The 27,933-nt window shown below is 40.8% G+C and overlaps 1 protein-coding gene across 3 annotated transcripts; it reads right to left on the minus strand.

Annotated features, from left to right (window-relative positions):
• Window positions 1-7,473: 7,473 nt before the first annotated feature.
• CASP2 (caspase 2) lies at window positions 7,474-26,869 on the minus strand. 3 transcript variants are annotated; one of them, XM_042031353.1, is made up of 12 exons: window positions 26,531-26,617; window positions 25,838-26,021; window positions 24,789-24,904; window positions 20,886-21,053; window positions 19,316-19,391; window positions 17,869-17,963; window positions 16,276-16,452; window positions 15,025-15,153; window positions 14,516-14,606; window positions 10,192-10,341; window positions 9,998-10,107; window positions 7,474-9,404 (listed from the first exon to the last, which is right to left on the minus strand). In XM_042031353.1, exons 2-12 carry the CDS (start codon window positions 25,860-25,862, stop codon window positions 9,270-9,272), a joined length of 1,272 nt encoding a protein of 423 aa, XP_041887287.1. In that variant the 5' UTR covers window positions 25,863-26,021; window positions 26,531-26,617; the 3' UTR covers window positions 7,474-9,269. The 3 variants fall into 3 exon arrangements, 2 of the variants coding, with proteins under 2 accessions (XP_041887287.1, XP_041887286.1); XM_042031352.1 differs by lacking the exons at window positions 24,789-24,904; window positions 25,838-26,021 and having other exon boundaries at window positions 26,531-26,857; XR_006016590.1 differs by lacking the exons at window positions 7,474-9,404; window positions 24,789-24,904; window positions 25,838-26,021 and adding an exon at window positions 14,340-14,401 and having other exon boundaries at window positions 26,531-26,869.
• Window positions 26,870-27,933: the final 1,064 nt, after the last annotated feature.

Here is a 27,933-nt window from a genome sequence, read left to right on the forward strand (position 1 = left end):
GTATATAAACAGAGATACTTCAATCATAGAAGGGATTTAAGGACAAGAAATGGTCAGCTGACTCCTCAGCACTCTCATGTAGATGACCTGTGACCTTGAAGGCTGACCAGCAGCTACCTTATCTACCATCTCTCCTCATCCCAAGGTGTAAGGGTTTCATAAGTGACTTGGCCTGTGGATTGTGACACTGCAATAGATTTTCTAAATCAGAGGAAAATAGCAGTCATTCCTACAGTCTTTGGAGCCAGGCAATGACCTGCTGTCTCTCTTTTTCGACTGACCAGCATGCCCGGAGAGCAGTGGTTGTTTTATGTCTGAAAACTGATGTATGCAGCATTAGTTCAGAAGCGCTCTCTGCTTCTGTTCACTCACTAAACAAGAAAGAGCTAACATGACTGAGTACATGGAGTGAACAGATGTAATGGTGATACTTGAGAGGAGCCTGCTCCTAAAGATAGCATTTTAAGGTGTAAATTGCTAAGATACTCAAGTCCTGAAAGTGTCTGGCAAAAACACTTCAGGCAACAACATCCAGAACTACAGTCCCTTTTTCATTTTCTACATAATCCTCATAAATGTTCTTCATTTTGCTTCTTTGGAGAAATAATTTATCTTCAGTTGAGATGAGTGATTCAGTGCCTTCTTAGCACTAATGCCTGAATTAGATCCAGCAACTAGCTGCTCCAGTAACTAGCTGCTACTCTGCCTATGATCCCCAAGGACTCGAGTATACATGGTCATTTTGTAAGAATTCCTAACTTAAGAGCCATCTCTAATGAAACAGGTCATAGCATGGCTGCCCCCTTATCATAAATCTTATCAGGGATGAGGGTGACTTGAATTCAACAAAGAACTAGTCCTTTGGGGTTTACCTATGCAGGTACTTGAAGAATCAAACAGATACCACTTATTACACAATCCTGTCCTGTCCAGAAGCCTAGAAGAGCTCTCAAAAACAAGTATTTGAGATAAATTTATGGATAAATTAATATAATGCAATACAGTGTATTTCTTTCTCTCACAGATAGCTATTTAGAAATGGACAAATATTTTGTCAAAGATTTCCCTTAGCTCAAGTTATATAAATGACACTCTTTGAACTCAAGAAATATGATACTAGTTGTGTCTTCCCACAAGCATTCAACAAAACTCTCATTAGTCTATTTACTCTGACTAGCCTAGTTCTACACTAAGAACCTAGAAGTGAAAACTGAACATGAGTTTGTCGTAGCTGCAGAAGAAATACAGCCATTTTATCCAAGTAGCACACTTGCTATTTCTGCATCTTGTGCTGTCTCATGCTCTCTTCCCTACCACTGCTTTTGTTTGGGTTTGTAGTATTTCCTTACAGTTCAGTACCTCATGCAATCATTACTTGTTTGTTTATAGTACAAACAGGTCATGGCAATCCCTTTACATCCCACATAAGGCTCAGTCTCGATGTTTTACTGTTGATGCTACTCACTGCTGACACTGAGGATGCTTCTTTTTTATATTTGACGGCAGAAAGTCAGGCCAAGAGAGATGAAATACGTCCTGATCCAGCCCTTCCACTGCAGTGATTGGCTTCTTCAGCAATGTTAATACTTGATACGTGATAAATAGTGTTCTTAATAAAACACTGTCAACTTAAGGACATGTGCTTGTGATGTGCCTACATGGAACACTAAGAAATTTACATTCATTATGTAAGTCTGGATTTGAAACTAAGATTTCAGTCAGAAAGAGCTACATGGTCATGCTAAAGATCATCCAGTCTTCATTCATCTGTAAGGTACTCTGTCATACACATGAGCAGTGTCCAGCAGCAGAAAATTTTGGACTGAAAACCACTCTCCAGTTCTTCACCTCAGCTTACAGCTCCCAAAGACAACCACACCTCCTCCTTACTAAACTGGGTGCTCTAGAAACAGAAACCAGAAAGTCTGGCAACAGCCTGTACCCAAATACCTATAAAACAATGCAGTGCAAGACCCTACTCAGATGTGCTCAAGAGATGCCAGAGAGCAACATGTAAAAAAGTCTCCATCTTTCTTTGCAGTAGCTCAAAGAAGATGAGATTTCATTTTTTCCTCAGCCCCAACAGTCTTATTTCTCTCTAAACACTGCTACCAAAACTTTGCATGCTCATGTACGAACAGGCCACTATTCATTTTTAAAGGCTGGGATTTCATTCATGCTGTTCCTTAGGGAGTCTGGACTGTATGATGCTAATTCTCACTTCAAAAGTGAAACCAAAGCAAGAGGCTTTTTAGGCACAGGACAAACTGCTACCTCCACTTGTCCAGTAAAGTGTGAGGATTCATGAGATGCAATGAATCTTAGTTCTCCTAGTTGGCAATAACCCTTTAAAATAGTTAAAGCAGAAAGAGGCTCAGCAGTCTGCATCCAAATACCTATAAAACAAAGCAGTGCAAGACCCCACTGGGATGTTCCCAAAGGATGCCATAGAGAAATATGCTGCATGTTCTCACAGCACCTGTAAACACCACTGTGGCAGAATCCTAACCACATCTTCTGGGAGCTGTAACAAGGGGCAGGGAATGGTTTCAGTGCCCTATCTGTGGCTGTCTGGAAAGGAGAAACCCATTCACAACCAGCAGTTGCATTTCTATGCAGCTCTGCAGACTCAGCTCTGACTCAGTCCCACATTTTTTCTAACATGCCTGGTGATGTAAATTTTTCACCCATGGGGATTAGGAATTCAAGGAGAATATGGTCACATTCTCTCTTGGAGGAAGCCACTATTGGAGCATGTGCTCGGGCAGATCTCTCACAGACTTTGTCTAACACAAACAGGGAAGGATATTTGTTGGCAAAGAAAACATTCAGCCCCTTAAGCAGAGAGGGAAGACAGCTCCCACGTAGGAAACATTCTGTGCTGCTGCAGGTATCGTACTCACCAGAGTTTCTTGGTATCGGAATGCTTTCGTTGGAGAGGCATCCCCAGTCATATCCCCAGAGACAATGTCCTGTGGAGTAGGGGTTGTTCAGGGCAGTGTCTTCCTGTCTGCCCTCCCCAGCAAAATCATGGAGTGAAACAGGCGCAAGGCTTCAGCTAAAATCCCTGAGCACCCTGAGAGAGAAGGTTGCTGGTGAGGGAAAAACAGAGAGGGAGAGTGTAACCAGAGACTCCCTGCCCCCTCCTGTTCTGTCTGCTTCCCTGCTTTAATCTCTCTCTGCTGTCCTGGCAATGGGACAGCTCAGTAAATTAACAGGAGGAACGTTTCCTCCTCCTCTCTCAGGCAGTGTCATTCTTCACTCCATTTGGAAAGGGTGGGGAACCACAGAAAGCAATGGGTACTGGTGGCAGAGAGAGACTAAGGAAGAAAAGGGTGGAAATGACAAATTACCAAAATTAGAGACAAGAGAACCATCCTGCAACTTGAGGAGGATTATTCCCACAACCTGTTTCAGGGACAATTTTGTGAAGTGTCAGCATCTGAGAGGGGAAGTTCTCTAGTAGGCCTTGGAAGACTATTCCTCATATGAGTTACTGTTATGCTGTCCTCACATTTCACATGGTTTTTCTTCAAGCATACCCATTATTGCTGGTTACCTCACCACAAATAAACAGCCTTCCTTGCAGTCTTCGTACCTTCGTGAACCTTCATTCACTGGCACAACTCTCAGTATCTTGTCCATCCAGAATCACAGAATGGCTGATGTTGGAAGGGAGCTCTGGAAGTCATCGGGCCCATTTTCCCTGCTCAACCAGGGCCTTCTAGAGCCAGTTGCTCAGGACCATATTCAGATGGCTTTTGAGTATCTCCAACCATGGAGACTCTGCAACCTCTCTGGGCAACTGCCTCCAGTTCTCAGGCACCCTCATGGTGAAAAAGTGTTTCCTGATGTTCAGATGGAGCCTCCTGGGTTTCAGTTTGTGCCTTAACCAAATTTCTTATAGCTAAAACGAATTAAAGCTGCTCGACAGCATAGTCAGGAAGGGTTTGTGGGCTGTTGGAGGATCCTGGAACATCTGTAGGGGTGCAAAGTAGGGAGGTGCTGCCTCCTATACTGGGTGTCCTGGGCCTTTGCCACAAGAAAAGCAAGGAGCAACTAAGTGTAGAAAGGACAAAATCAGGGTGCTGCTGTGGGTTGCTGCTTTGAGAAACAGAGCACTGAGCAGCTGTGGTAACAGCTACATTCTCAGCTGAGTCACAGCTACTGTCTGCTGTACCCTGAGGCAGCAGCAAGAACAGAAGTTTGTGGGGAATGGAGCAGATAATATAGGCCACAGTCCCTTTCACAGACAACTGCTTTTTTTTTTTTTTTTAATCATCTGCTATCTGTAAGGATTTTCATTGAGGGATAAAGAAAAATTCTGTATCTAGGAAAGCAGTTACTTAGAGCAATATCATGACTTCCTGAGCTGTTTCTCCCGCTAAATAAAAATTACTTACGTGAGAGCATGTGAAAGGTGAACATGTCACCTTTATTAAGGCTATCCAGTCAAGGAGCTTTTCAATGCAGAAGATAGGAAGCCAAAAATAAAACTACCCAGAACTTAAAGACAATGGGGAGCAGAGATCATGCAAAAGACCAAATGTCTACAGTCACTATTTGACAGGCCACTAAGAAGGTACACGCACAGCTTTGGAGAGGGCCAGCCTGGAGTTTGTAATTATTACAAAGGGGGAAAAAAGGAACGTAAGGATTTGAACTAGGTCTGTGGGACTATGCAAAACTTGTTAAGGAAGATGGTTGGGCAGGAATAAAGAGGGGAATAGATGGAAAAGGACAGCTTTCACGAAAACCAAGGCTGGTCAGTGTCTGTCCTATATTCATATTAAATGCTTTCTTAACTATCTTTCCATGAAATCTCATTACCCCACATACACAAGTGCTGTAAGTTTGAAGTGCCAGCAGCTGGTAAGACTGGCATGAGTGAATTTGGGTCAGCAACTGCAGTCAGATCGGGTTTCTGGGGACAGGAGCTGAAGCAAGTGGGGTCTCAGCAACAGCAGCTGGAGCAGCCACAGCACTCTGGTCCAACTCAATGGGAGCCTGGAGTGCTACAGTTCAGACCTGTGTGAGGGGGCTTGGCAGTAGGAACTGGTCACACCATGGGTGCTGGCAGCCCAGGTTTGTGGTCTTAGCAACAGGAGTGGAAGAGTGTCAGCTCCAGCCTCTAGGATGGGACCTGCACACGTCCTGGGTGCAGCTGCTAAGGCACGGAGCCCAGGGTTTCTGGGCTGGGCAGGAGGAATAACCAAGCCAGGCTTGCAAGAGGCAGTGGCAGTTTATAAAATTCCTTAACTGTTTATTTCTGAGTGAATCCATTTAGAAAATTTAAGCCTATGCTCAGTGTGACCTTTTCCTCTCATCCTTTAAGTCACTTTTCAAGTGACTGAATACCAACAGCTAGCAGTTTGTGTTTTTCTTTACCACCTGTACCTAACAAATCCAAATATTTTATCAATACAGCATCAACCTTACCTTTGTCAAAGCACGGTTTCTATGGCAGGTGTTACTGTTGCTCCTTATTTTGCAGCTGCAAATAAAAACTTTTAGGAGTGCCAAAGGAAAATAAAATTTAAAAAAAAAAAAACAGCCTAAACCACAGCAATTCCAGCTACTTTTCTAAGTCAGAGAAATCTGAGTGCGACTCCGAGCTCTTTGAAAGATCTAGTAAATTACACAGATGTCATCTAAAGAATTTCTGCATGCAGGCAAAACAGTTTACGCAAAAATACAGTCTAAAGACCAAGTTATACATAGCAGTTCCCACAAACAAGTAACAAACGCAGATGAATAGAAACAAAAGAATATCAAACTTTAACAGAAAAGAATTCTATGAGAAGTGGCAAAATCAGCAACAGCAGGCCAAATTGCACTGAGCAGGACATAGCACTCATTCCTAGTGAAACAGACTCACCAAGGCTGCTGATCCTGTGACAACAGTTGATTGTAACTTCTCTGGAGATTTCCATTTCATTCCCTTCCTTTTAAAGAAACTGTTCTCTGTATGCATACACTGATGACATAATCTATTACATAACAGTATCTTCCTGCATTTCCTTCTCCTAACTTAATAATTTAGTGTTGTAATGTAGTGAAGAATTCTCATACCCTGAAGGGAAGGGTGAGAGCAAATTACACAACACAGGTACAGTGCACATTAAGAGTCTCAGCTTGGCATAAATTTTTTAAGATGTTTTATAGATGTTTAGCCAAACTTTTTGATGTTTTGGAGGCATATACTCTTTCAGTACCATTCTGTACATCCTAATTTTTAAGGGGACCAATGACTATTTTTACAGAATCAAACCCTTTGACTATGTATTAATTTTAATAATTATAAATAGGGGAAAAAAATCACTTTAGAATTAAAATTGTATTAATTTACTGAATCGTTTTGTTAACGATTCTCATGCAACTCGAGATTTTTAAAATATCTCGTCTACATTGGGTTCACTGTTTTCACTCCCCATCTCAAACAAAACCTTTGATCTTATTCTTCTGGTTTCAAGACAAAATGACAAAATGTGAACTAGTTAACATTGCCCTGCTATCCCAGCTATTAAAAGTAATTCTTTAAACTATGCTAGTAGCTCAAAACTTACCTATGAAAATACAAACATCTTGTTGACTTCATCTTCTGGACTACTAGAATCATTTTCTGCACAGGTAGATGTTGGTAATTCCAGTGCTAATATTAGTACTAAATTTCCTGTATCAGAATTTGGCATTTTTAATAAACCAATATACTCTTTCACTAAAAAGCGATCTCAGAAGACAGGAAACAACTCTTCAAGGTGTCACAGATGAAACAGGGTAAAGGGCAACCTCTAGTGGATCTGGATACTGGGGATTATTTTGACAACTAACAAGAATACAGCTTTTACCTTCTTATTTCACACTAACTCACTTTCTCCCAGGTGCATTGCTTTGATCTCAGCTTCCCTGCCCAGCAGTAAAATCATGGCTCATTTGTGAAGGTGGAACAGAAAGTTCTGTTGGTTCTATGGTATACAGCTGCTCCCAGTTACAAGTCTTGGGCATTATGCATCAAGCCTCCAAGCATTCCCTGGCATTTCTTCCCATGCAGCTCTCTGAGCCCCTGGACCTTCCTCCACTTCCAGAATCTTTCTGACAGCTGGTATTTTCACTTTCCTCTTCCTTCCAAGACTCCTTTTTTCCAGAAACCCTTCATTTTGACATCAACTTTTCTTTCAAAAACACCAAGCCCAAAATTTTCCTAATGTAAATATTTCACGTGCTGAAGCACAACATCAGCCTCCCACTTGATGGTTCTGTCTCTTATCTCTTTATTAATTTATCAGTCTTTGTTTGGCCCAGGTGTTATCAAAATTTACAAGCAGCTCATAGTGGTTGCAGCTATAAGTAGAGGCTTAGAGTTCAAAAGCCCCTCTGGGATGTGCTACCTCAAGAAATTACACAAAATTCTCTTTATATAGAACCTCCATTTCTGCAAAGGTCTAACTCTACAAATGGAAGACACTTCACCTATTAATCAAACAAAAATTCTTTATTTTGACACCTCAAGGCAGTCAAATACAAGTATACAAAAAGATATACAAAAGTGGCAGTGATCATGCAACTTGATGCAATCCTACAGAAATTTAATCCATCACAATGGACTGCTTCATCAATAAACCTATCTGTAAACTATTGCACCATTTCATAGAGGGAGCACTCAGGAAGACAGTGTTTATACTCCAGGGAGGTACAGGAGCCCCCAGACTGGTATATTAGACTTCAGAGTAAGGCACCAATTGGCAAGTATGATTCTTGTTCTGCTCATTACATTGTGTGTAGGATAAATGCAAGATACATGTTAATGCTGCACCTTTGTCAGCTGGAAGAAACACAGCCTTCATTTTCTAGGCAGAATAATATAAAGAGCACATGCCTAGTTTTCCAGCCTCCCTCCATATCCCTTTGTGCTTCCTATACATAATTCTGTCCTGAAAAATGTATTTTAAGAGCCTACTTACATTAAAAAAAAGCCAGGAACTATGCTAACTTAATGCTACAAAATGGAGAAGATGGAGACTGAAGTGAGCAGCCTGTAGTCCATATGTAATCCAGTATCTCAGGATTTAGGCTCTACCACAAAAAAGAGAACAATGCCCATCTCCCATGTCACATCAAGTGGGAGTAACTGCAGTTGGGACACAGCAAGACACAAATTACAGCACGAAGAGACTGTGCAGGAAATTTCCAAAAGAAGTGATTGATTATGCTTTTAAATTATCGTGGCTAAGGAAAGAAAACTCACAGAACAAGTTAATAATGTAAAACTCTTCCCTCTCATTTAAAAGGGAAAAACACTGCAGTGATAAATAATCCAAGCACCATGCTTAGACTGTAAAGAGCTGCCTTGAATATTTTTGTTAATTAAAAAGACAGAAGATTCTTTTGTACAAGGCCATAGAGTTTCAGGGCTTCAGTTGTACAGTGCAATTTATAAACTCCTGAGAAGTTGGTGGACTGAATAGACTGAATGTCTATTGTGACATATAAGTACTACAGCAAACAAATTCCTCAAAAGGAATATTCCATGCAGTTGCTCGCTCTTGGGACTAAGGGGAGTTAATCTAGAGTTTCTAGATTCAAAACTATTTCTGGGGCAGTTTATGCAGGCATATTTGTCTGGGTCTCTATACGTTTTGCTGATAATCTGGGATGTCTTGTAGTTCTCTTGGTAACTTGGCTATAGAAGCAATGTAGAAAAATAGACTTTTAAGTGATCAAAATGGAAGGTGTTGAGTACTGAGAACAATAACATTCCATTTTAGAGAAGAGGGGATTCTCCTTCACAAGGGAGCCCTTTTCTAATGTGCACAGGAGTCGACTGTCCTGTATGAAGAACCATGCAGAAAGTATTTAAAATTTTAAAAGTACAAGCATAAGATAAGTAGCATCTTTTGAATGATTTTCCTTAAGAAAGGCTTAACTTAGAAATTGTACAAGTAGTCCATTTCCATTTTCACATTCACTTTGTTTACAAATGTCCTTATGTCTCCTTCCAAAGGATGTTCCCATGTCTTTCCAGTTCCGATGCTGATCCTCTTTCCATCAATTTCTATACAAACAGAGTTAATTGGGATATTAGAATTTTAAACCCTGAACTGAGTCAGATTACAAGGAGAGTTGACAGTTTATTTTAGAAAAAGACATAAAGAATTAGACTGGCATTCCTTGCTTGCACATCTGATGTCACAGCTCATGAGAGTGAAAACAGATATCCACAGTCAAAGTTCAGCTTTGGCAGTATCTCTCTTCAAACAGAGCTTGCAAGGTTATTTTCCTGGTAGATAGCCAGGAAACAGGTAAAGGTCCCGACAGAGTGTGCTACAATATTCTGACATTTCCTTGCAGCGGTGAAATTCTGTGCCTGGGGCATAACCTTCTCGTTGCTTGATTTGCCTATTCACCTAGATGTGAGATTAAAAAAAACAATTAAAATAACTGGAAGGATTAGAAGGACAGAAGGAAGAAAAATGTAATTTCTTTCTGTACTCACAGATTATTCTATTTAATGCATTAAGTAGTCCCCTAACCATAAGAAGGATCAAGAACTAGGCTGCAGTTCCACAGCAGCTCAAGCTGCCGTGGTCACACCACGTTTTTCACTCCTTCCTCCATTTTCTCAATCTTTACCTTATATGACTACTGGTGCTTTTGCAGCTGTGTGGTGTGAATGTTCAGGGAATGAATTCACCTGAAAAAAAAGCTATTTCTATAGAAGAAAAGTGATTCTTGGCGAGCAATATTAACTCTTCTTGCAAGTTCACCATGTGACTGCACAAATGAAACAGAAGGAGTCAAAGAAACAGCATCTTTACTTGGGTTAAACTGCTATGCAACTGTATATAAATAAATAAGAATGGGGAAAATTATAATTTTGCTACAAACAAGGCAAGAACAAGTGCTTTAATAAGACTAGATTAATCCTAGCACTTTGAAGCAATGGAAGGCCCTTCAAAAACCAAGTAGAAGTGGGAGAGTAAATGCACTTGTGCTTTACCTTCACCAGCATGTCAGCCACGTGAGTGTGCCGGGAGTCCTCGGCAAACACCGAGGTGAGAGCCTCGACGTACCAGGACCCGCGCTTGGTGTTTCGCATGGCCGCAGTGCCTGGAGAGAGAGACTACCATGAACACTTTTGGGGGACACAGACACATAAAACCTCCTTATGCCCAAACAATTAGGGCCCAGTACCTTTCAGACAAGCGTATCCACAGATCATATCCGAGCATGTTGGCAGACGCAGCTTCAGACTTTCTTCCTTGTTCGCATCACTCTCCTCACAGCCAGGGGAATCTGACCATCCTTTGCCATCTCTTTGGTCCACTCCTCGGTCCAACTCATCTGGGGTGGCAATAAACAAGGAGAGGGAGAAGAGGAGAAGAAATTATCCTGAATTACTGGATTTAGCTTTCCTGTACTTCCTTAGTTGACACTTTACTGTGCCATAAATCAAGTCTCTCCTGATGGGAGAGAATTTGCTGAAAGTCCTTGCAAGGAGTTTGAGAGATAAACTGAGACGTCTCTTTTAGTTTCAATGCTTCCAGAGTCTTATCAGAGGAACAGAGCCACTAGCATGACCCAGGTACAGAATAGAAGGAGGAAAAGTAGGAGTGAGACCAATTACCAACATTTACATGGCCTTTTAAAGAGATTTTAACCAACAGTTACTAAAAACGTACATTATTTTCACTTTCCTACCAATTATTCAGAAACACGACTAGGAATTGCGGAATTCTCTATCCAATCATCCCAAACCACTTTTACTGCAGAATATGGAGCAGTAGAAGAAGGAGAAGAAGGTCCAGAGAACAACAACAATCCTCCATTTTTATATTTTTTACTCTTATCTATTTACTACAAAGAGAAACCTAAAACCACTAAATTTTTCACCCTGTGACAATCTTACATAGTAGTCTATCACCTAATTCACACCACTGTATTTTCTAGTTCTTGTCTGACTATTGGTAATTTTTTCCAAGGTTGGAGATTAAAACAGTGTTGTTCAGGGGGGTAAGAACCCTTAAAAACAGGCAGAGAAATATTCTAGCACTCTGGGTTCCTACACTTAGTTTTGGGCTCTGGTCAGTGACGCCACAACTACCATCAAGCAGAAAGTTTTTGCACTAACTTTACACTTTTTCAGCTGTTTTAAACTCATCTGAAAGTTCTTCTGCACAAACTAACGCAGATACCAACAACTGCTCCACCTGCTTAACCTAACTTGACTTGGTTTGCATGCTGATTTCTGCTCCCACCCCTTTCTGTGCAGACCGTGGGATAACCACGAAAGCAGGGAAGTTTCTGGTAGTTCTCCACCATTCATGGAAGGATTTGATGCCTAGCCATGAAGTTTTTATTTTCCACTCATAACTACCTTAGAAATATCCAGAAATGTCTATAGCACTTTGCAATGATAACTATCTATTTACCACAGAACTCAAACAAGGGCTGTAATTTTGGTTGCTAAGGTCTATGTCCAAGACAACTAGAAAACATGGACCAACTATCTCATCTAGTTCTAAAACCTGATTACAGTACTGCTTGTTTCAATTAAAAGCATAAATTGTACAGCAGAAAAATGCAAAATAATCTGACCCCAAACATGAGAGAGAACTTTAGTCCATGGAGATTAGTTTAAAACCTGAAGAGCATTTAATGCCCTCTCCAGGATTCACTAGTATGTATTATGCAAGTGTTAATATTCTCAATTGGTTTTCTACATGATGCAGAGTTTCCATTATAATCTCGACTAATTGCTTAGTGGTGGTAACTTTGATAGTCCAGCTGTGTTGCAAGAAAATTCAAATTACATTTTATATATTTTTTCATATAATTTTGCCTTTTTGTTTTCTTTTGCTCTAAGATGAGAATCTATTTTTCTCCTTACTTCCTAACAGCACTATCAGAGTCTAGTGTTAGGATGCTTAAGTGTCCACTTCAGAGACCTTCCTCTTAAGATGTTTCTCAACTTTTGTTGCTAGCTCATGCCCTAATAATACATTTGGATTTCTAACCCTTTAACAGGCAGTGGCACAGATGGCATCTCATAATTATGCTCAGAAAAGTGGTCAGTTCATAAGTCAGCAACATTGCTCTTTTCCTCCAAAAAGAAAACAGCACTTGGAGGGGTGTGATTGTCTGAAACAGCCTAGAATTAAAGTCTCCATAGCTCAAAATTTCCTGATAGCTTCCATTAAGTTCCTTTCTCATCTCTTTAAGGTAGCAATGCAAATTTTTTTCATTTTTAACCACACTTTTTTCACGTCTTTTATCCTTTAATCCTTCCAGTTCTCTATGTTTTAAAAAATTTAGTGTACTGTTCACTGTGCACTTTATTTCAGAAAAGACTCAGGTAATTTTACTGTCAAGCTCTATTATTCACACTGTCATCACCCCATTATGTATAAAGTCAAAACTATTTTGATTAAAGCTTCAGAATTACACATCTTCCTCATACATTTGTCTTCAAACACCACTCCAATCCACTTAACTAAAATGTGTAAAGCACTAACCCTTTGCATACTTAACTACTAACATACTCCTAATTTATAGAACCACTGCCAGCGATTGAGCTAGTCTGTTTCAATTGTATTGAAGCTCCCAGATAGCTGTTTTGCCAATTGATTTAAACAACTGCTAACTAGCCATTTGTCATTACTTAGCCCAGTTTTTCACTCTTTTGGATCTACTACATTGAAGCTGCTTAATATCTGTGTTTAAAGTATCATTTCATGCCACACTGAAACTTTTCTCATTGTTTTCTGTTGCCACAGGTTTTTGATCCATGACTGTAGGTGGACTACTTCACTTCCTTAGTAGACTCCTGCCAAAAGTTCTCTGGAAATTAAGACTGTACCAACATTTCTTTATCTACATTTTTAAAATGTGTCATTAATAGAAGATGGAGCATGCCTACTACGTAAGGTTAGGAAAGAAGAATAATTTATGCATTTCTCATCTTGTTTCAACTAGTTCCAGCTAACTTGCATGGCACAGATAGATTGACTACTATTTCAATGGTGATAATACAGTCTTTTGAATACTGTTTAAAGAATACACATTTTTGTTGACAGTTCAATTACTCTGTAACTGGCTCTCCCCTCCAACTATTAATCAAGGTTAAAAGAAGTTAGACAACGCAGAGTTTTGCCTTGTTTGATTTTTTTTTTAACTGAGATTTTCCTTTCAGTTTTTAAAGTACCTCAATCCTTTGTCTATTGCAATATCCTAGTTCTAAAGCATCGTGCATAGCAAGCTTTACCACTCTTCCTTAACTGCAACTTTTTGGGGAATACAAAGGCCAAGCTTGATTCTTTCGTCTTAACACACTCATTATGGTAACACTACAGTCAAATAAACCTAATTACCTAATGAGGTCAGCTGACAATTCTGGCTTATTACACTTATTTCTGCACTGAGTTTGCACGCTCATGTTTGTTCAAGAGTGTCTAAATGTTCATTCACATAAGGAAAGCAATCAGATTCAATTCATATTGTAAGCATGCATGTTACAGTGTTCCCAAATGCTTAGAAGGACCAAGTATTTCTGATCGCCGAAATACTTCATGTAGACTTTGGGCTTTTCCCTGAACTGGGATTAAACAAGAGTCTCTAGAGGACAAACTATAAAGCTTGCTAAAACTGAGAAAGAAGGGAGACAACTGCGAGGAACAAGGGAAAGGCAGGGGGGAAAGCATACACACTAGAAAAACTTCTCCATCACAAGGGAAAAATGAAACTATAAGACAGCTTCACTTTGGAATATCAGCAATTTCACAGAGTCCAAACACTTGAGGGAAAAATGTGGTCATTAGCACATCTGAAAGGTAGTTAGTTACAAATGTGTTTGTTTAGTTACAAAAGGAAGGAAAAGGAATAGCAGAGTTGAAAAAAAAAAAGTACATAAAGCACAGAAAAAGAACAAGGCTGTAAGAATCATGAAAAGAGTTCTGTACAACAGCATGTAAGAATTCAACAACAGCATGTGGAAAAGGGTGCAAGGAAAGGTCATTTTGAGGTTGAAAACAGGCTAAGGTAAAGGAAAAAGACAAAACCCCAAAAATAATTGGAACCAACTCAGAGAGCTCAAGAGACAACCACAAGAGACACAACACATCGAGGACCAAGAGAAAGACAGGACCTCAGCAAGACTGCAGTGCTAGTGCACTGCTCCATGCTGTGCTGCAATTTGTGCACCATGTGCCCCACTCCCCCTACTGCAGGCACAGCACGAGGAAGCCCCCAGGTATGAGTGGGATATGACGGAGCTTGATGTCACTAAGGTGCTCTGGGGTCTGCAAGTCAATGCACACACCTCATGCAGAGCTAAAGACACTTACAGAGCAACAGATGCAGTGGCAGCAGCAGGGCAGAGGGAGGTGAATATGGGTCCCACTTACACCTGAGAGAAGCAAAGAGGAGAGTTGACAGCAAGTTGAATGTGAGGGTGTGCATGTGTGCAAAATGAGCCTTAATGGCATGCCAAGTACATGGCTTTTAGAGTTCGGGCACTCACCTCCCCGGCAGGCCTGAATAAAGAACATTTTGGGCTTATTCTGGAGATTTGGGCAGTTTGCATTATCAAAGAGCCGGAAAGCCTCCTGCAACTGAGAGAAGAAAGAAGAGAAATTTCTTTACTGTAGCCTTCTGTAAGCCAAACCCAGTCTCACCTTGCTTCCCTGTATTTTGGTTATTATCCCACCAGTCTTGGTATTTTCTCCTTTATCTGCAAATTCAGTGTGTGACAAACACATCCCTTTCTCCATCCTCTCCCCAGGTTCCTACTTGCTTGGGTTCATGCACTCTACACCTAGTATCTATACAGAGAGATAACTTCCCCTGCTTGCCATTTTTCATCTTCCAGACCTCTCACAGACAGCCCCCTTGCCCTTTTCTTCCCTCCAGCCCTTATTTTTTTTAATTTTAAAAAACGTGAATCCTCAGCCTTCCATCACTTTTTTTTTTTGAACACTGTTACTTTCCTAGAGATAACCTAAAACAACAGGTCAGGACTCAGCAATATACCTCTAGTAGTTTGCCATCACTGCCATAAACTCCACCCTCCACACCATGGGAAAGCAGAGCTATAATGCAAGAATCCACATCTCGATGATCTCGCAGCTTGGAGAATCTCTCCAATGCATTCTGCATCTCCTAAACCGGGGGGGGGGGGAAAAAAAAAAAAGTTCAATGCTTTCTAGACTTCCACAGGGAAAGTGAATCAATATTCTAGGAAAAACACAAATGGCCCTCCTGTTATAAAGAAAACCCCTACATACATCAAATGTACATAGAAAAGATGTGTTCTGGAAAAAAAAAGGCAAAGTATTCTTGTTCTTTTATGCAGCATTCAGTCTGAAGTATAACACTGTGAAGCAGGAATCACTTAGGCCAGCAGGGGAAACCAAGTGATATTTTGAAGAGGTTTTACACTGACACTGGAGTCTGGCTGGGATATTTGAGCAACTTAACAGATACATACTCTGGGACTTGAGGCATTCAGACACTAGTGGTCAATCAAAAATTTAAACTGGAAAACTTTAGGAACTCTGACAACATGGCAGATGCAAAAGTTTTATATCAATGTTGCAACAGCTCTGTTCTTGAATAAAAGACTCTTTAACAGGTCCTGTATCACTTAGATTCATAGGGATTTAAAAAGACTAAGATCAAATGGTGCTGGAGAAGGCAGCAACTGCATTCCTATGGAGAGTGGCTTGATTAAGTTAGTCATGGAACACAACCAATTTTCCTAAGTGAAGCACAACCACTGTTTTTAGCAAAGACTGGAAGAGTAGAACTGAACTGCACAAATAGTGGAAGACTGATAATTACGTACTGGCAACTGACTTCATCACAGGATGTTTTCATAGGACATGAAAACATCATAATTGCAAAGACTACATCAAATATTTGCAAAGTTTAACTTTTAGGAGAATATTACTCTAGATAGACTTTTCCAATGTTAACTGGAGACTTTATTCATTTGTGTTTTCAACACACATGCCAAGAGCGGTCTCAAAATTCTTGACCCTTGCACTAGAGTCCAACTAGAGTAGCACCTCTTCTAGTCCTTTGTGATACTACTTTCCATTGGAAGAGCTCAGCCTTCCAAGCTTTCTCATGTTGATCAGTAGGAGAGGAGACATCATCCCATTCCTAAGCGATAATTCACATCTTCAAAGCTTAGCTACATACCAAAGGGAACCTCTTAAGACAATTATGAAACAAACTCTCATCCACACCAGTTGTGAAATACTGGGATCACCCCCTTGCCTGTGCAGTTTGATCACGAAGAACAGTGACTCGATAGCCGAGCTGCTTGAAAAGCATCTCCAGGGAGGCACAGTCCACATCTCCCCCTGCGCGATATTCCAGGTCCTTCTCGCTGCTGAAACGGACATTGCTGAGGATAAGTGCTAAGCCTCGGGGCTCTGATGTCAGCTTGTATGCCTGAAAAGTAGATTAAATATGGGTAAATTTAGACTACACAAGGAAATAATGGCGTGTTAGAACAGGACAGCAGTCATTCCACACCAACTTGATACTCCTGTGCTTGCCAGCCCCCACAACTGACAATCCTACAGTACTATTACTAATAGGTTAGACTGGCTTGCCTTATTCTTCATTTTAAAAGAAACACAGCTTATCCATTTCAAACTGTGAATTAGGTATCGCTAAATTTTTTCCCTTTCCCACCCTCACCCCAGCAGGGCCCCATATATCTGGGTCACCTCCATCAAAGGACAACACCATGTAAAATTTAGCTAACACTTCTTAGTTGCTGTTGGGAGCAGACAGATGTAAAATAGCAGTGAGTGTAATTGTAACAGCAGGCGACTGTCAGTCATTGATCTTTAAAATTGTGCAACTGGCAAAAAAGGTTAACAGGAAAAGAACTAATTTAAGAGGGGTGTCTTCAAATTAAGTTCCCTCTCTGTCCCTACCACTCTAACAACAACAAATCAATAGTAATTCACTTACTAACACTCCTGTAAATTGGAAGTAAAATTTAATACCAAAGGACAATATCAAATAAGGTGTATCCATGCACAGATGCAAAAGGAGCCTAGTCAAGCTCACACTGGCACTGCTAATTAATCAGGTCACCCCAACAGACAGTTTCAAAAAAACCCACAACAACAACAAAAAACCCCCAAAAACGCAAACCCAACCCAAACAAAAACCAACACACAAACAAAAACTCTGTTTTGCTATACACAGAGCCTCTGACATTGTGTAACCCTAATGAAGTGTTTACCCCACAACACAAACTTAACTTTTCCTTAAGCCTACCCCACCACAATCTACGCCTTACAGACAGAATAAGCAAAAAGTAATTAGATTACACACATTACTTCAAGCACTGCAGCAGAAGATTAGAAATTCACATTGCTCTACCCAGCCTAGAATCCTGACCAGGTTCTTAAGCCTAAGGACTCTTGGGTAGAGATGGCAATTAGCCCAACTTATGAGTTGAAAACACAGTTCTACTATCTTACAGTCATTTACAGGGTTTGTCATCTTACAGAAGATGAGGACACAGTCAAATAAATTTGAGGCAATAATACTGACAGCTCACAGAGAGCAGTAAAACAGAAGTCATTTCACAAAGCTATTCATGATCAAAGAAACACAGGCAGAGATTTGTACAGTTACAGAACTTCTCAGGATTTCTTGACACTTGTAAATGAGAACCACATCAAATAGAGCACGACTGGTAACACCTTTCAGTTACACAAATAGCACAACCCTGATCTGCATTCCAATTAAGCCTTTCAACTCAATTTTAAGTGGCACACGTTTAGCTGATAGATCCAAACATCTCACATCTCTCACATCTTAACACTTTCTCTGCCAACAACTTACCAAGTGCTGATGATTGTGATAAAATTCAGGAGTGCAATACTTCACTGGAGGAATTGAGGGACCATCTCCGTTATCCAAAGAATGTTCCATTGGTTCTGTGCAAAACCGAATACATCAATAATAATAAAAAATTCCAGACTCTGCATTAAGGTAGTAACTTGCAAATTCTGAACTATATTATCTTATGCATATTTCATATCTAAAAATTTTGTTTGATCAGGGACTACTGACACAAAATGAAACACAGAAGAGAAAAAAAACTACTGTAAAGGTATACTTATTTATTTTATTTTAACTGGCAGCTTTTATTTTTGCTTGTATGTGGGTTATCCTTATCTAAGGCCTAGACTAGAGTACGAAAACAGAATTCTCAACTAATATTAGATCCTTGTGCTTTCTGCTGTTTTGCACAGTATGTTCTTACTTCCAGAGTTTGGCTGACAAAATGCTGCTAAAAATTTCAAACAGAATAATTCTTTCCTTTCATAAAAGGCCTCCCATGCTGAACACATGCATAAGTGATCAAACGAGACAATTCTAACTTTCATGAAGTGCAAAGCCCTCTTCTTTTTTTATCTGCTTCTGAACACTTTCCTCTGGGTAACAGCAGATGAGGGGAACGATAATCAACTATTTGCCATTTGCAGACAAACACTCACTCCTCTGTACCGAAGGAACTGAGCTAATGACATTCACGATCTCTTCTGAAATCCTCTTTCAGCCTTTTGAGGCATGGCTCTCCTGGTTGGAGGAACATATGCTCTAAAAAAATCAAAACAACCCAACCTAAAACCCTTGCAAATAAATAAAAAGTTTACAAAAATTAGACACTTGTTCTTTAACACCAGAGAGAGCTCCTAGTAACCAGCATACAGATAAACCTGTGGAAAAAGTACTCCAGGCATTACCAGAGGCAACATAGAAAGTACCAAGGAGATTCATTCCAACAACTCGTTATTAGACCAGTCCCCTGGTCTAAGTCACAAATGCATGCTAATGAAAAGCTGATTTGCTGCACCTAACAGAAGCTACAGAAAACCAAGTTGGACCCACATAACACATATAAGGCTTTAAACTAATCTTTTAAGAAGGAAGTCTAAGTTAAGGAACGCCGCCTAAAGTGAGTATCTTATCAGAGTTGTAGCTCAATGAAATTCTATTGCAAATCTTACAGAAAATCTTTGCAAAATGTAGGATTTTACTGACATGTACTGTTTTAAGCAACAAAGTGTCCCATAAGAATAAACGAAGCTGACAAGAAACTGTTTTGGTTGTCTCTTCCCATATGCTATAAATTACCCTCTTTGATCATAATATAGTCAGTTTACTGTCAGGTTTGTATGCCTGGGATGAGCAAAGTGGTGGCAAGCTTATTTCTAGAATTGAAGTAACAGGGCATCAAGAAATTGAAAGGAGCCAACCAGGTAGGAAATCATGTGCAACTCACCAAGCCAACGGGGTCTCTTTGAATTACAGGACTCACTGGCAGGGTATGGAAGATCTGACTCGTGACAGTGCTCAAGCTACAAGACATCAATAAATCCATGAAAAGGAGTAGCAGAGAATAGCTATGTTTTTTCTCTGTAGTACAAAGCTGAAGGTATCATGAAGGAAAAGATACATGCATTTATATACACATAAAAATGGTTGAAATATAAGATTATGGTTCACATCCAAAATAAACATCATGACAAGACAGCAGCAGCACTTTCTCACAATGCAAAACCCCTTCTTTGCTCATCTCTTCTTCTACCCAAATCCTCAGTTTAGAATCTTTACACTGGGGTCATCCTAGCCTCCTTGGTTTTACCAAAAACTTGATTTGTCTGGTGATTCCTATATTTTTGTTTGCTGTCAAGATTTCATAGTTTGTATAATACAGCAAAATCGAAAACAAAATTAAAAGCGTAGGCTAATAAATTTTACATTTTAATACAGGAACATCTGTTCAAAAGTATTTGTTCTCCCTTCCTTTGCATAAAATATGTTTACTGAGAGTTTCCATCCTTGCCAATGCACTAAGAACCTTTGCAACATTCTTCCTTTAGTACAACACTAACAACTACATATAGTGAAAAGGTGAAAAAAAATAACAAAAGAAAAATAAAAGTATTTGTTTCCTTAAGAGTCTACTCAGACAACCACTGAATATTAAACCAAAAAAATTCAGAGAAAAAAATACACTCTTTTCAGGTTTTGGATTATTGATTACGCACCCATTAAGAACACGCTGGATGCAAGAACATTACAGGAACCTTGTACAGTTCAACAAAAAGAAATGCAAAGTCCTGTGCCTGGGGAGGATCACTCCAAAGTACCAATACATCTTGGGGGCCACCCAGCTGGGAAGTGGCTTGGCAGAAAAGGAGTTGGTGTTGCCAAGTCAAACAGGAGCCAGCAATGTATCCCTGGCACAAAAGCAAATGGTACCCTGGGCTGCATTAGGAGGAGCAATGCCAGCAAAAGAGATGAAGGGAGGAGTTCCCCCCTCATGGGGAACTTATCATATGAGCGCCTGGAGAAAGGGTGCAAAGAGGACAGGGCCAGGCTCTTTTCAGTGGTGCCCAGTGACAGACCCAGAAGCCATGGGGACAAACAGAGACACAGGAGGCGCCCTCTGAACATCAGGAAACGCTTTTTTATTGTGAGGGTGCCTGAGCACTGGAAGAGGTTGCCCAGAGAAGTTGCAGTCTCCATCCTTGCAGATATTCAGAAACTGCCTGGATGTGACCCTGGAAGCCTACTGAAGGTAATACTTGAGCAGGGAAGTTAGAAGAGATGACCTCCAGAGGTACCTTCCAGACTCTACCACCTTGTGATTCGTTATGAAAATTCTATTCTTCCCAAGTTTCTTCCTCTCCGCTTTTACTAAGGCTACTGCAAGTTTCAACTTGCAACAAAAACCCATTCTATCCTTTGTAAACAATTGGGTTTTTCCCATTTGATAAAGATCCTTTTGTGCCCAAACCCAATTTGAAATGCAAGCCATCCATCTTATTTTTTTAAAACTGTTGTACCCTTGCAATCTCATGGCTCAGGTTGGACATTGTCTTCAGGATCATTGCCTCCAGATGCTGCTGTTGGGTTTCTCGCAGAGCTTCACAGAAGGCTGAGAAGGCATTAGGACCTCTCTTGGGTAGCAAATTGAGGAATTCCACATTTCGGTCAAAGCTCCCAGACTTGGCCTGAACCCAGAGGAAAAAAACCAAAATCCATACTCAAGTTAACACCCAACATAATTAACTTTCAATGAATCACCTGCACAACTATTTTTTTTTAATTTCAGAAAAACATTCCACCACTATGCTTAGCTGTGCTAGATCCTTTATTATACTCTTCCTAGTTGATTTCATTCACACTCCTCTGTTCCTATTTGCCTAAGAGTATATGACAACACAACAAACCAACAATTCATACATGACCACACACAGTAATACACCGTATTTGCTCTAAAATTTTACTTCCAGTTACCGTTGCAATAGTATGTACTTCTCCTCACTGAGTATACAAAGTCAAAAACATACTTCCACTACTATCCAATAATTTATGGCCTCATGCAGATAGTCAAATTCTCCAAAAAACATGAAGTAAAATTCTTACTATACTCAGTCAATTTCAGAATGGTATTTCGTACATACAGACTAATACTTAGACCAATGAAGCAATATATGCTAGTATATGTGGAAAAGTAACCATCAAAAAATGAAATTCATGTGTTTGCAAAACATTGCCAAGAAGCTCTAATTGTGAGAATATCAACGGATATTTGCCAACAAAATATGTAATTTATACAATAATACCCTTCCCTGTGAAATCTAAACCACACCAAGAATCGCATACCAAAATACTGGGTATCAGAAATAAATTTTGGTTTTTTTTTCATTCATCCCATATTTTTTTAATTATTGCTTAGATTTGAGATCTCTCCTTTTGGTGGACAATTGAGAATAGCTGACGAGTTTTACAGAATTAAGGCCTAACAATACAGCAATCACAGGAAAATCAGAAAAAAAAAAAAAAGAAGCTTTGAGGTAGATGTGTAAATCCTCTGCTACAGAAGATATCACATCATCTGGCTTCATTCATAAAAATTATCAAGCTCAGTGTTAAAAGGAGTTTGGTTTTGCCCCAACACATTGTTTGGGGGATATTGCAAAATCTTGTTGATCCAATGTTTATGAACAAATTTACAGTTTCAGATCTATATTCATTCATGACTGACTAAAAGCATTTTATTTTTTTATCAACAGTATTCCTTGACTTCAGTGTTCTGTCCTTTCCCTTATTTATCAAACTTCTTTCTATAAATTGGCCTTGATTTGCTCCAGTAAACAAGCCACTTTCTTTCATAAATGGCCTCTTTCCCTTAACAGTGTAAGTACCTTTTCCTATTCCCAAAGGATCCTGAATTTTCAGAGTACTGTTGACTAAAAGTCCCTATAATGATGTCTTAGTTGTGTATTCCCAGAAGTATAAAGGTGGCTTTCTCCTGGTAACACTGCAACACTAATCCATCGAAAATAACGAGCTCCATATATTTGTATCTTGCTGTAAGCTAAGTTTTATTGTTACTAATAAAGTAACTGAGACTTGATTTCTAAAGTATCTAATGAATTTTTTTTCCTTTCTAGCAGACCTGCAGCTGTTTTGAGACAAGCTAAAGGTCATTCATCTTCTTCACAGTCTATGACTCTAAGCCATAAATGATAGTTACGAACACAGGCTCTGCTTCTTGAGGTGAGCTTAGGTTTTATTGAAAAGTCAAGAAATTTCCATAATGTTCATATTCTGCACTTTGTATGTACAGCAGTCAGCTTTTGGCTGACTTCTTCCTCAGTGCTTCCTTAAATACTCAAAGGGCTGTCACCTCCTGATATGACTTCCTCTTCAACACCACATTTAGGTTACACTAAATAATGTTCAGCAAACATTCAGAAGTAAAACTTTTATAGGACACATTTCTTTCATTTTATTTTCCAATACATCCTTAATTTATTTCTTTCCCCTCACAGATGGGTTTGATAACCTGCATAACAGAAACTAGCTGTAAATAAACTCCGAATTCCTGCCAATTCCATATTAGTCTTATTGAGCCTGAACATACCTGCAGAATCTGTGGAAAAAGCATATATAATTGACAAACATCCTAATCAAATTTGTGTCACTTGTCAAAACCAGTGATCCCTTCATTTCTGTCTAGTGATCAACAGGGTATTTAAATCTCTGTATCTATACAATCTCAGTCTTTTATTACAGTACAGAGTATTCAACCTGTTTAAAAAGCAGGAAAGCTCTTGCTACCATATTTGCAGTTTTAGAAGTCCACCCCAGAGCTCTGGAAAAACATCTGATGCTCTGACAAGAAGCTATTTATGCAAGTAGATTTTGAAGCTTGCCTTAAAAACAGCTGTTTCCCGTGTCCCACTTTATTTCCACCATAACATTCCCCTGTGTTTGAAACCCCCCCTCTTCTGCGTTTTCATCTACAGAATTATAACATCATTTTCACTACAAAGGAAACAAAATTTTTTTCTTTACTCTTTATTGAAAGTATATACAGTGGAAAAAAAAAACCACACACGGTTTAGTATCTTTCTGAATGACCCAATTTAAATTCAATCCTGTCAGATCCTACTATCTCGCCACATTTCAGACATCAAAGGAACCTGCTTCTACTTAATAATTCCTCTCCAAGGTACATCTATAACCCCTTTACTTATCTTCATATTCCTTGTGAGCTCCTCATCCAGTTCAACCACCTTTGTCTTCAGTGGCTCTTCTTGCAACATGCTCCCTCTCTCATATTTTTCTTACTTATGGTAAAGTTTCAGTACTAGTTTGACATCTCACACTTGGAAAAAATGTCATGCCTCATCTCCCTGAGCTCCTTGATTTATTACACTTCCCCTGGATTACAGAAGTTTATTTAAGTGCTCTATTTCCAGAACCATTTTCTTCTTTTGTTTAGCTCAAATCAAGCCAACAGGACCAGTGTAACTGTTGTCTTTTTAAGAAGAGACGATTTAGAACATAACTATTTATCCAGATCTTGATTTCCTGACTTACTGGAGGAGCAGGAGCACAAATATATAGAACCAGTCAGTTATTACATCCAGGAGAATCTATTCTCTTTCATCAGACAATGGCATTTGGCTCCTCCTGTTTCCATTAAGGTACCTGATGATCAGCATCACAATACATTTTCAGTAACAGGCTATTTAACAGCACTTCCGAGACCTGTGCTCACATTTGCCAGAGACAGGAAGAGTATTAAAAATTCACAGACCTACTCGAGGAAAATGAAAGATAAGACAAAGTGTTTTCCACACAAGTCATTTTTTTAAATGCACTTTACTTTTTCTCCATTGCACCGTTATGACTATCCAGTAAATGCTCCATTCATTTCTATCCTTCTAGTACAATGCATACTTTGCAGTTCCAGCTGTGAATGCTTTCCTTCTACCTCTGCCATGTTTCTATTTTTGTTGCAATTTCCAGATCAATACCCTGCAACAGTAGTTCAAGTCACTCTGTTCTCTTGCCCAGGCTGCTACTGCTATTTATACACATTTAATCTCTTAGTTATGAGTGTTTATTGTATTAGGCATAATTTTTCCACTAAGTTATTACTCTTTACCTGACTTATCCGTCATAACACCTTTCGTCTTACTGACAATCCATTACTAAGTATTGTTGCATTCCCTTTTACTCAATTACATCTGTAGGGGAAGATTCCTTTAGGCTTCTTCCCTTCGGTCTCAGTTTAATACTTTTTAACTACAACAGCATCTTGCCGAGAAGAGTATTTTCTCTGGCACTACTTTAAGTTTGAAAGGATTTTTTTCCCCCCTTTTCTTCCCTTCCCCCTGTTCCCCCTTGAGTGACAAACTGCAGGCCATCAAAAGAACACCCCTACTCACCATCCACACTTCAGCAATGCTGTTGCTTAACCCTTGTGGGCTGCTACGCACTAGATGCTCAGTTGCTTCCTCCCCAAGTGGAATAGTGGGGAGAATCCAAAGAACAGAAGTGAAAGCTGAGACAGAGGTGGTTTAATAGGTAAAGCAAAAGCCACACACACAAAGCAAAACAAAGAATTCATCCACTTCCTGTTGGCAGACAGGTGTTCAGCCATTCCAAGGACAGTGGGGCTCCATCACTCACAATGGTGACTTAGAATCACAGAATATTCTGAGTGGAAAGGGACCCACAAGGATCGAGTCTTACTGTTAAGTGAATGGCCCATACAGGGATCAAACCCAAGACCTTGGCATCATTAGCACCATGCTCTGACACTCAGTTTGCCCCTTCCTTCTTCTTCCCCTAGCTTTACATGCTGACCACGACACCAAATGGAGCGGGATATCCCTTGGGTCAGCTGTCTTGGATGTCCCCTCCCACATTCTTGTGCACCTCCAGCATTGCTGGTGGGCTGGGGTGAGAGGAAAAGGCCTTGGCTCTGGGTCAGCACTGCTCAGCAATAAGTAAAACACCTCTACATTAACAAGACTGTTTCCAGCACAAATCCAAGATATAGCCCCCACACCAGCAGCTATGAAGAAATTAACTACTCCAGCCCAAACCAGTACAAGAAGTCCTTGATTCAGCCTCCGGCTTGCACTGTTTCACTGTATCTTTATTCTCTTCCACTAGGGGTTGGAGCTATTTCAGGTGAGACTGCCTGGAGCTCCCACAATTCAGCACTGATATCCTTGACAGGCCCCATGAGGCATCTAATATTACCTTTGTTGCTGAGTCAAAGTATGCAAAGTGATTCACATTATCTTTGACAATGACTCAAAATTAATCAGGAAGTTATTTATTCATTGCTATCAAAACCTTATCAGTCTCAGGTTTACACTTTCTACACGTGCTCAGAAAATAGTTCATAATCCTATTTTTCAGCATCTATTCTTATCATGAGACCATGAACTTTGCTAGGGGACTAAGACCTCCCTCAGTTCCTTACTTGAGCTGTGAGATGCACTTGACATGCAGCTTCAGCCACTTCCTTTCCAGTCTGCTTTCTTTGAAGACCTGCATGTCCATCCTGCACAGTGTTCTGTGCATTACCATCCCTCTGGGAGAAATCCCAAGCTATTTCCCATGACTTCTCTCCATAGAATCCACTGCACAAGGTAAGCAACACAAGCCTACAAACAAATAGCATTTGTTATCTGACAGTGAGCCTTGAACCCTGCAAGGCACTTCACACAATTTACAAAAACATATATGAAACACGAATTCTTTATATGGAGGATGCCACAACAAAGTGGTATATAACATATTCATTTACTTACTTTCACAGTATTTTTTGGGGAAACAGAGCTTATTCCCGCTTCTATGTGTGGAAAAAAAAAATAAGATAAGCACAAAATGACAACAAAGGACTGGAAGGTACCACCCGACCCGCAAAGCGCAGCCTGCGGCACCTGCACACCAGAACGCAGGGAATCTTAGAGGAAATGCACTTTTTCTTTCTACAAAAGCACCTTACAGTTCTCCTGCACGCTGCTACCAAACTCCTGCAGGTCCTCTGAATGCAATCACACTGAAATATGCAGGTAGCACACAGGTGAGTTTATTCCATGCTGCCACTGCAAGGAACGACACCGAGCTCAGCCAGAAATAAAGCTCACGGCGCAGGCGACAACCCGCGTACCTGTATCATTTCCACCATCTCCGTGGTGATGATATCCTTCTCCACCATGTGCTCCACCAGCACATTCAACACCAATTGCCTGGCCAGCATCACCCGGTTCTTCTTGAGCGCTTCCTGGTGGCACCGCTGCATGCCGCACGCCGCCAGCATCCTGGGAGGAGCGGGGAACACCAGCGGCGAGCGCCGCGGCAAAGACCCTGCCGTGCCCCCTCCCGACTTTTGGCTCGGGAGGAACGGGCGCGAACCCGCGGGCCGCGGCCGCCGCCTGACGACGGGCGGAAAGAAAGCCCGTCCCGCCTTTTCCCGGCGGCCCCCGCCGTTCAAACCGCTTCCCGCCGTCACGTGACCGCCGCTGGAGCGGGAGTGCTTTCCCGCCTCTTCCTGCCCGCGCTCGCGCTCGGGCTGGGGCGCGGCCCCTCAGGGGTGCGGCGGGGCGGAGCCGGGGCAGCGGTCGGGCCTGCCGGGAGGATTAGCGGAGGCGCCGCTTCCCTTGGAAACGTACCGGCTCTGAGTTTGGTTTTTTTTTTTTTTCCTTCCCTAGTTTAGTTTCTTTACCTATGCTGACATGGGTTTCTGCGGAAATCAGCTGCCATCAGAAGCGATAACGTGCTGTAATGAAGAGGGAGGGAGGGAGGGAGCACACGGGATGTGCAGAGAAATACGAAGGGAAATACATAAGGAAAATCAAGTGAGCATCCTAGCAAAAGCAGATTCACAGCTCTCATTACAGAATCACAGAATCAATTGGAAAAATCAGTTGGAAAAGACCTCTGAGATCACCAAGTCCAAACTTACGGACGCCACCATGTCACTTAGACCATAGCACTGAGTGCCACGTCCAGTCTTTCCTTAAACACCTCCAGGAAGGGTTACTTCACCACCTCCCTGGGCAGCCCATTCCAATGCTTGACAACCCTTCTGTGAAGAAATTCCTCCTGAAATCCAGCCTGAACCTTCCCTGGCACAGCTTGAGGCCAATTCCTTTGGTCCTGTCGCTCGTTGCCTGGGAGAAGAGAGCAAACCCCACCTGGCTATAATCTCCTTTCAGGGAGTTGTAGAGAGCCGTAAGGTCTCCCCTGAGCCTTCTCCAGGCTAAACAACCCCAGCTCCCTCAGCTGCTCCTCATACAACTTACAAAAAGTCACACAAAGCTTCAGATGGCTGCTCCCTGGTGCACAGGAATTCTACTTGCTAAAGCTTAACACAAGTCCAAAGGCTTGACAACCTTTACAAATGTTGAAGACAAAATTGTACTGATCGTAACTGGTGACATTTTTGACCTTTGTTTTGGCTAGTGTTTAGTTTGTGCTGGTCACCTGAATTTCTTCCTGACTCCTGGCAATTTGGTGCACTCAGACAGGTCCTGAGTTGCCCAGTGTAAGACTCAAAGGTTCTATGCCTGC

Source organism: Corvus kubaryi, unplaced genomic scaffold, assembly GCF_017639235.1.
Source record: "Corvus kubaryi isolate FWS band 111438036 unplaced genomic scaffold, C.kubaryi_AGA036_p1.0 37341, whole genome shotgun sequence".
Taxonomy (NCBI): domain Eukaryota; kingdom Metazoa; phylum Chordata; class Aves; order Passeriformes; family Corvidae; genus Corvus; species Corvus kubaryi.

Bases quoted from the DNA above. Each gene is read 5' to 3' on its own strand.
- CASP2 (XM_042031352.1), bottom strand. From the start codon at position 26,680: ATGCTGGCGGCGTGCGGCATGCAGCGGTGCCACCAGGAAGCGCTCAAG. The intron at 21,054-26,530 runs GTACGCGGGTTG...CTCTGGGTTCAG, and splicing joins AGATGGTGGAAATGATACAG to GCCAAGTCTGGGAGCTTTGA. The intron at 15,154-16,275 runs GCAAGGGGGTGA...CCCCCGGTTTAG, and splicing joins TTCGTGATCAAACTGCACAG to GAGATGCAGAATGCATTGGA.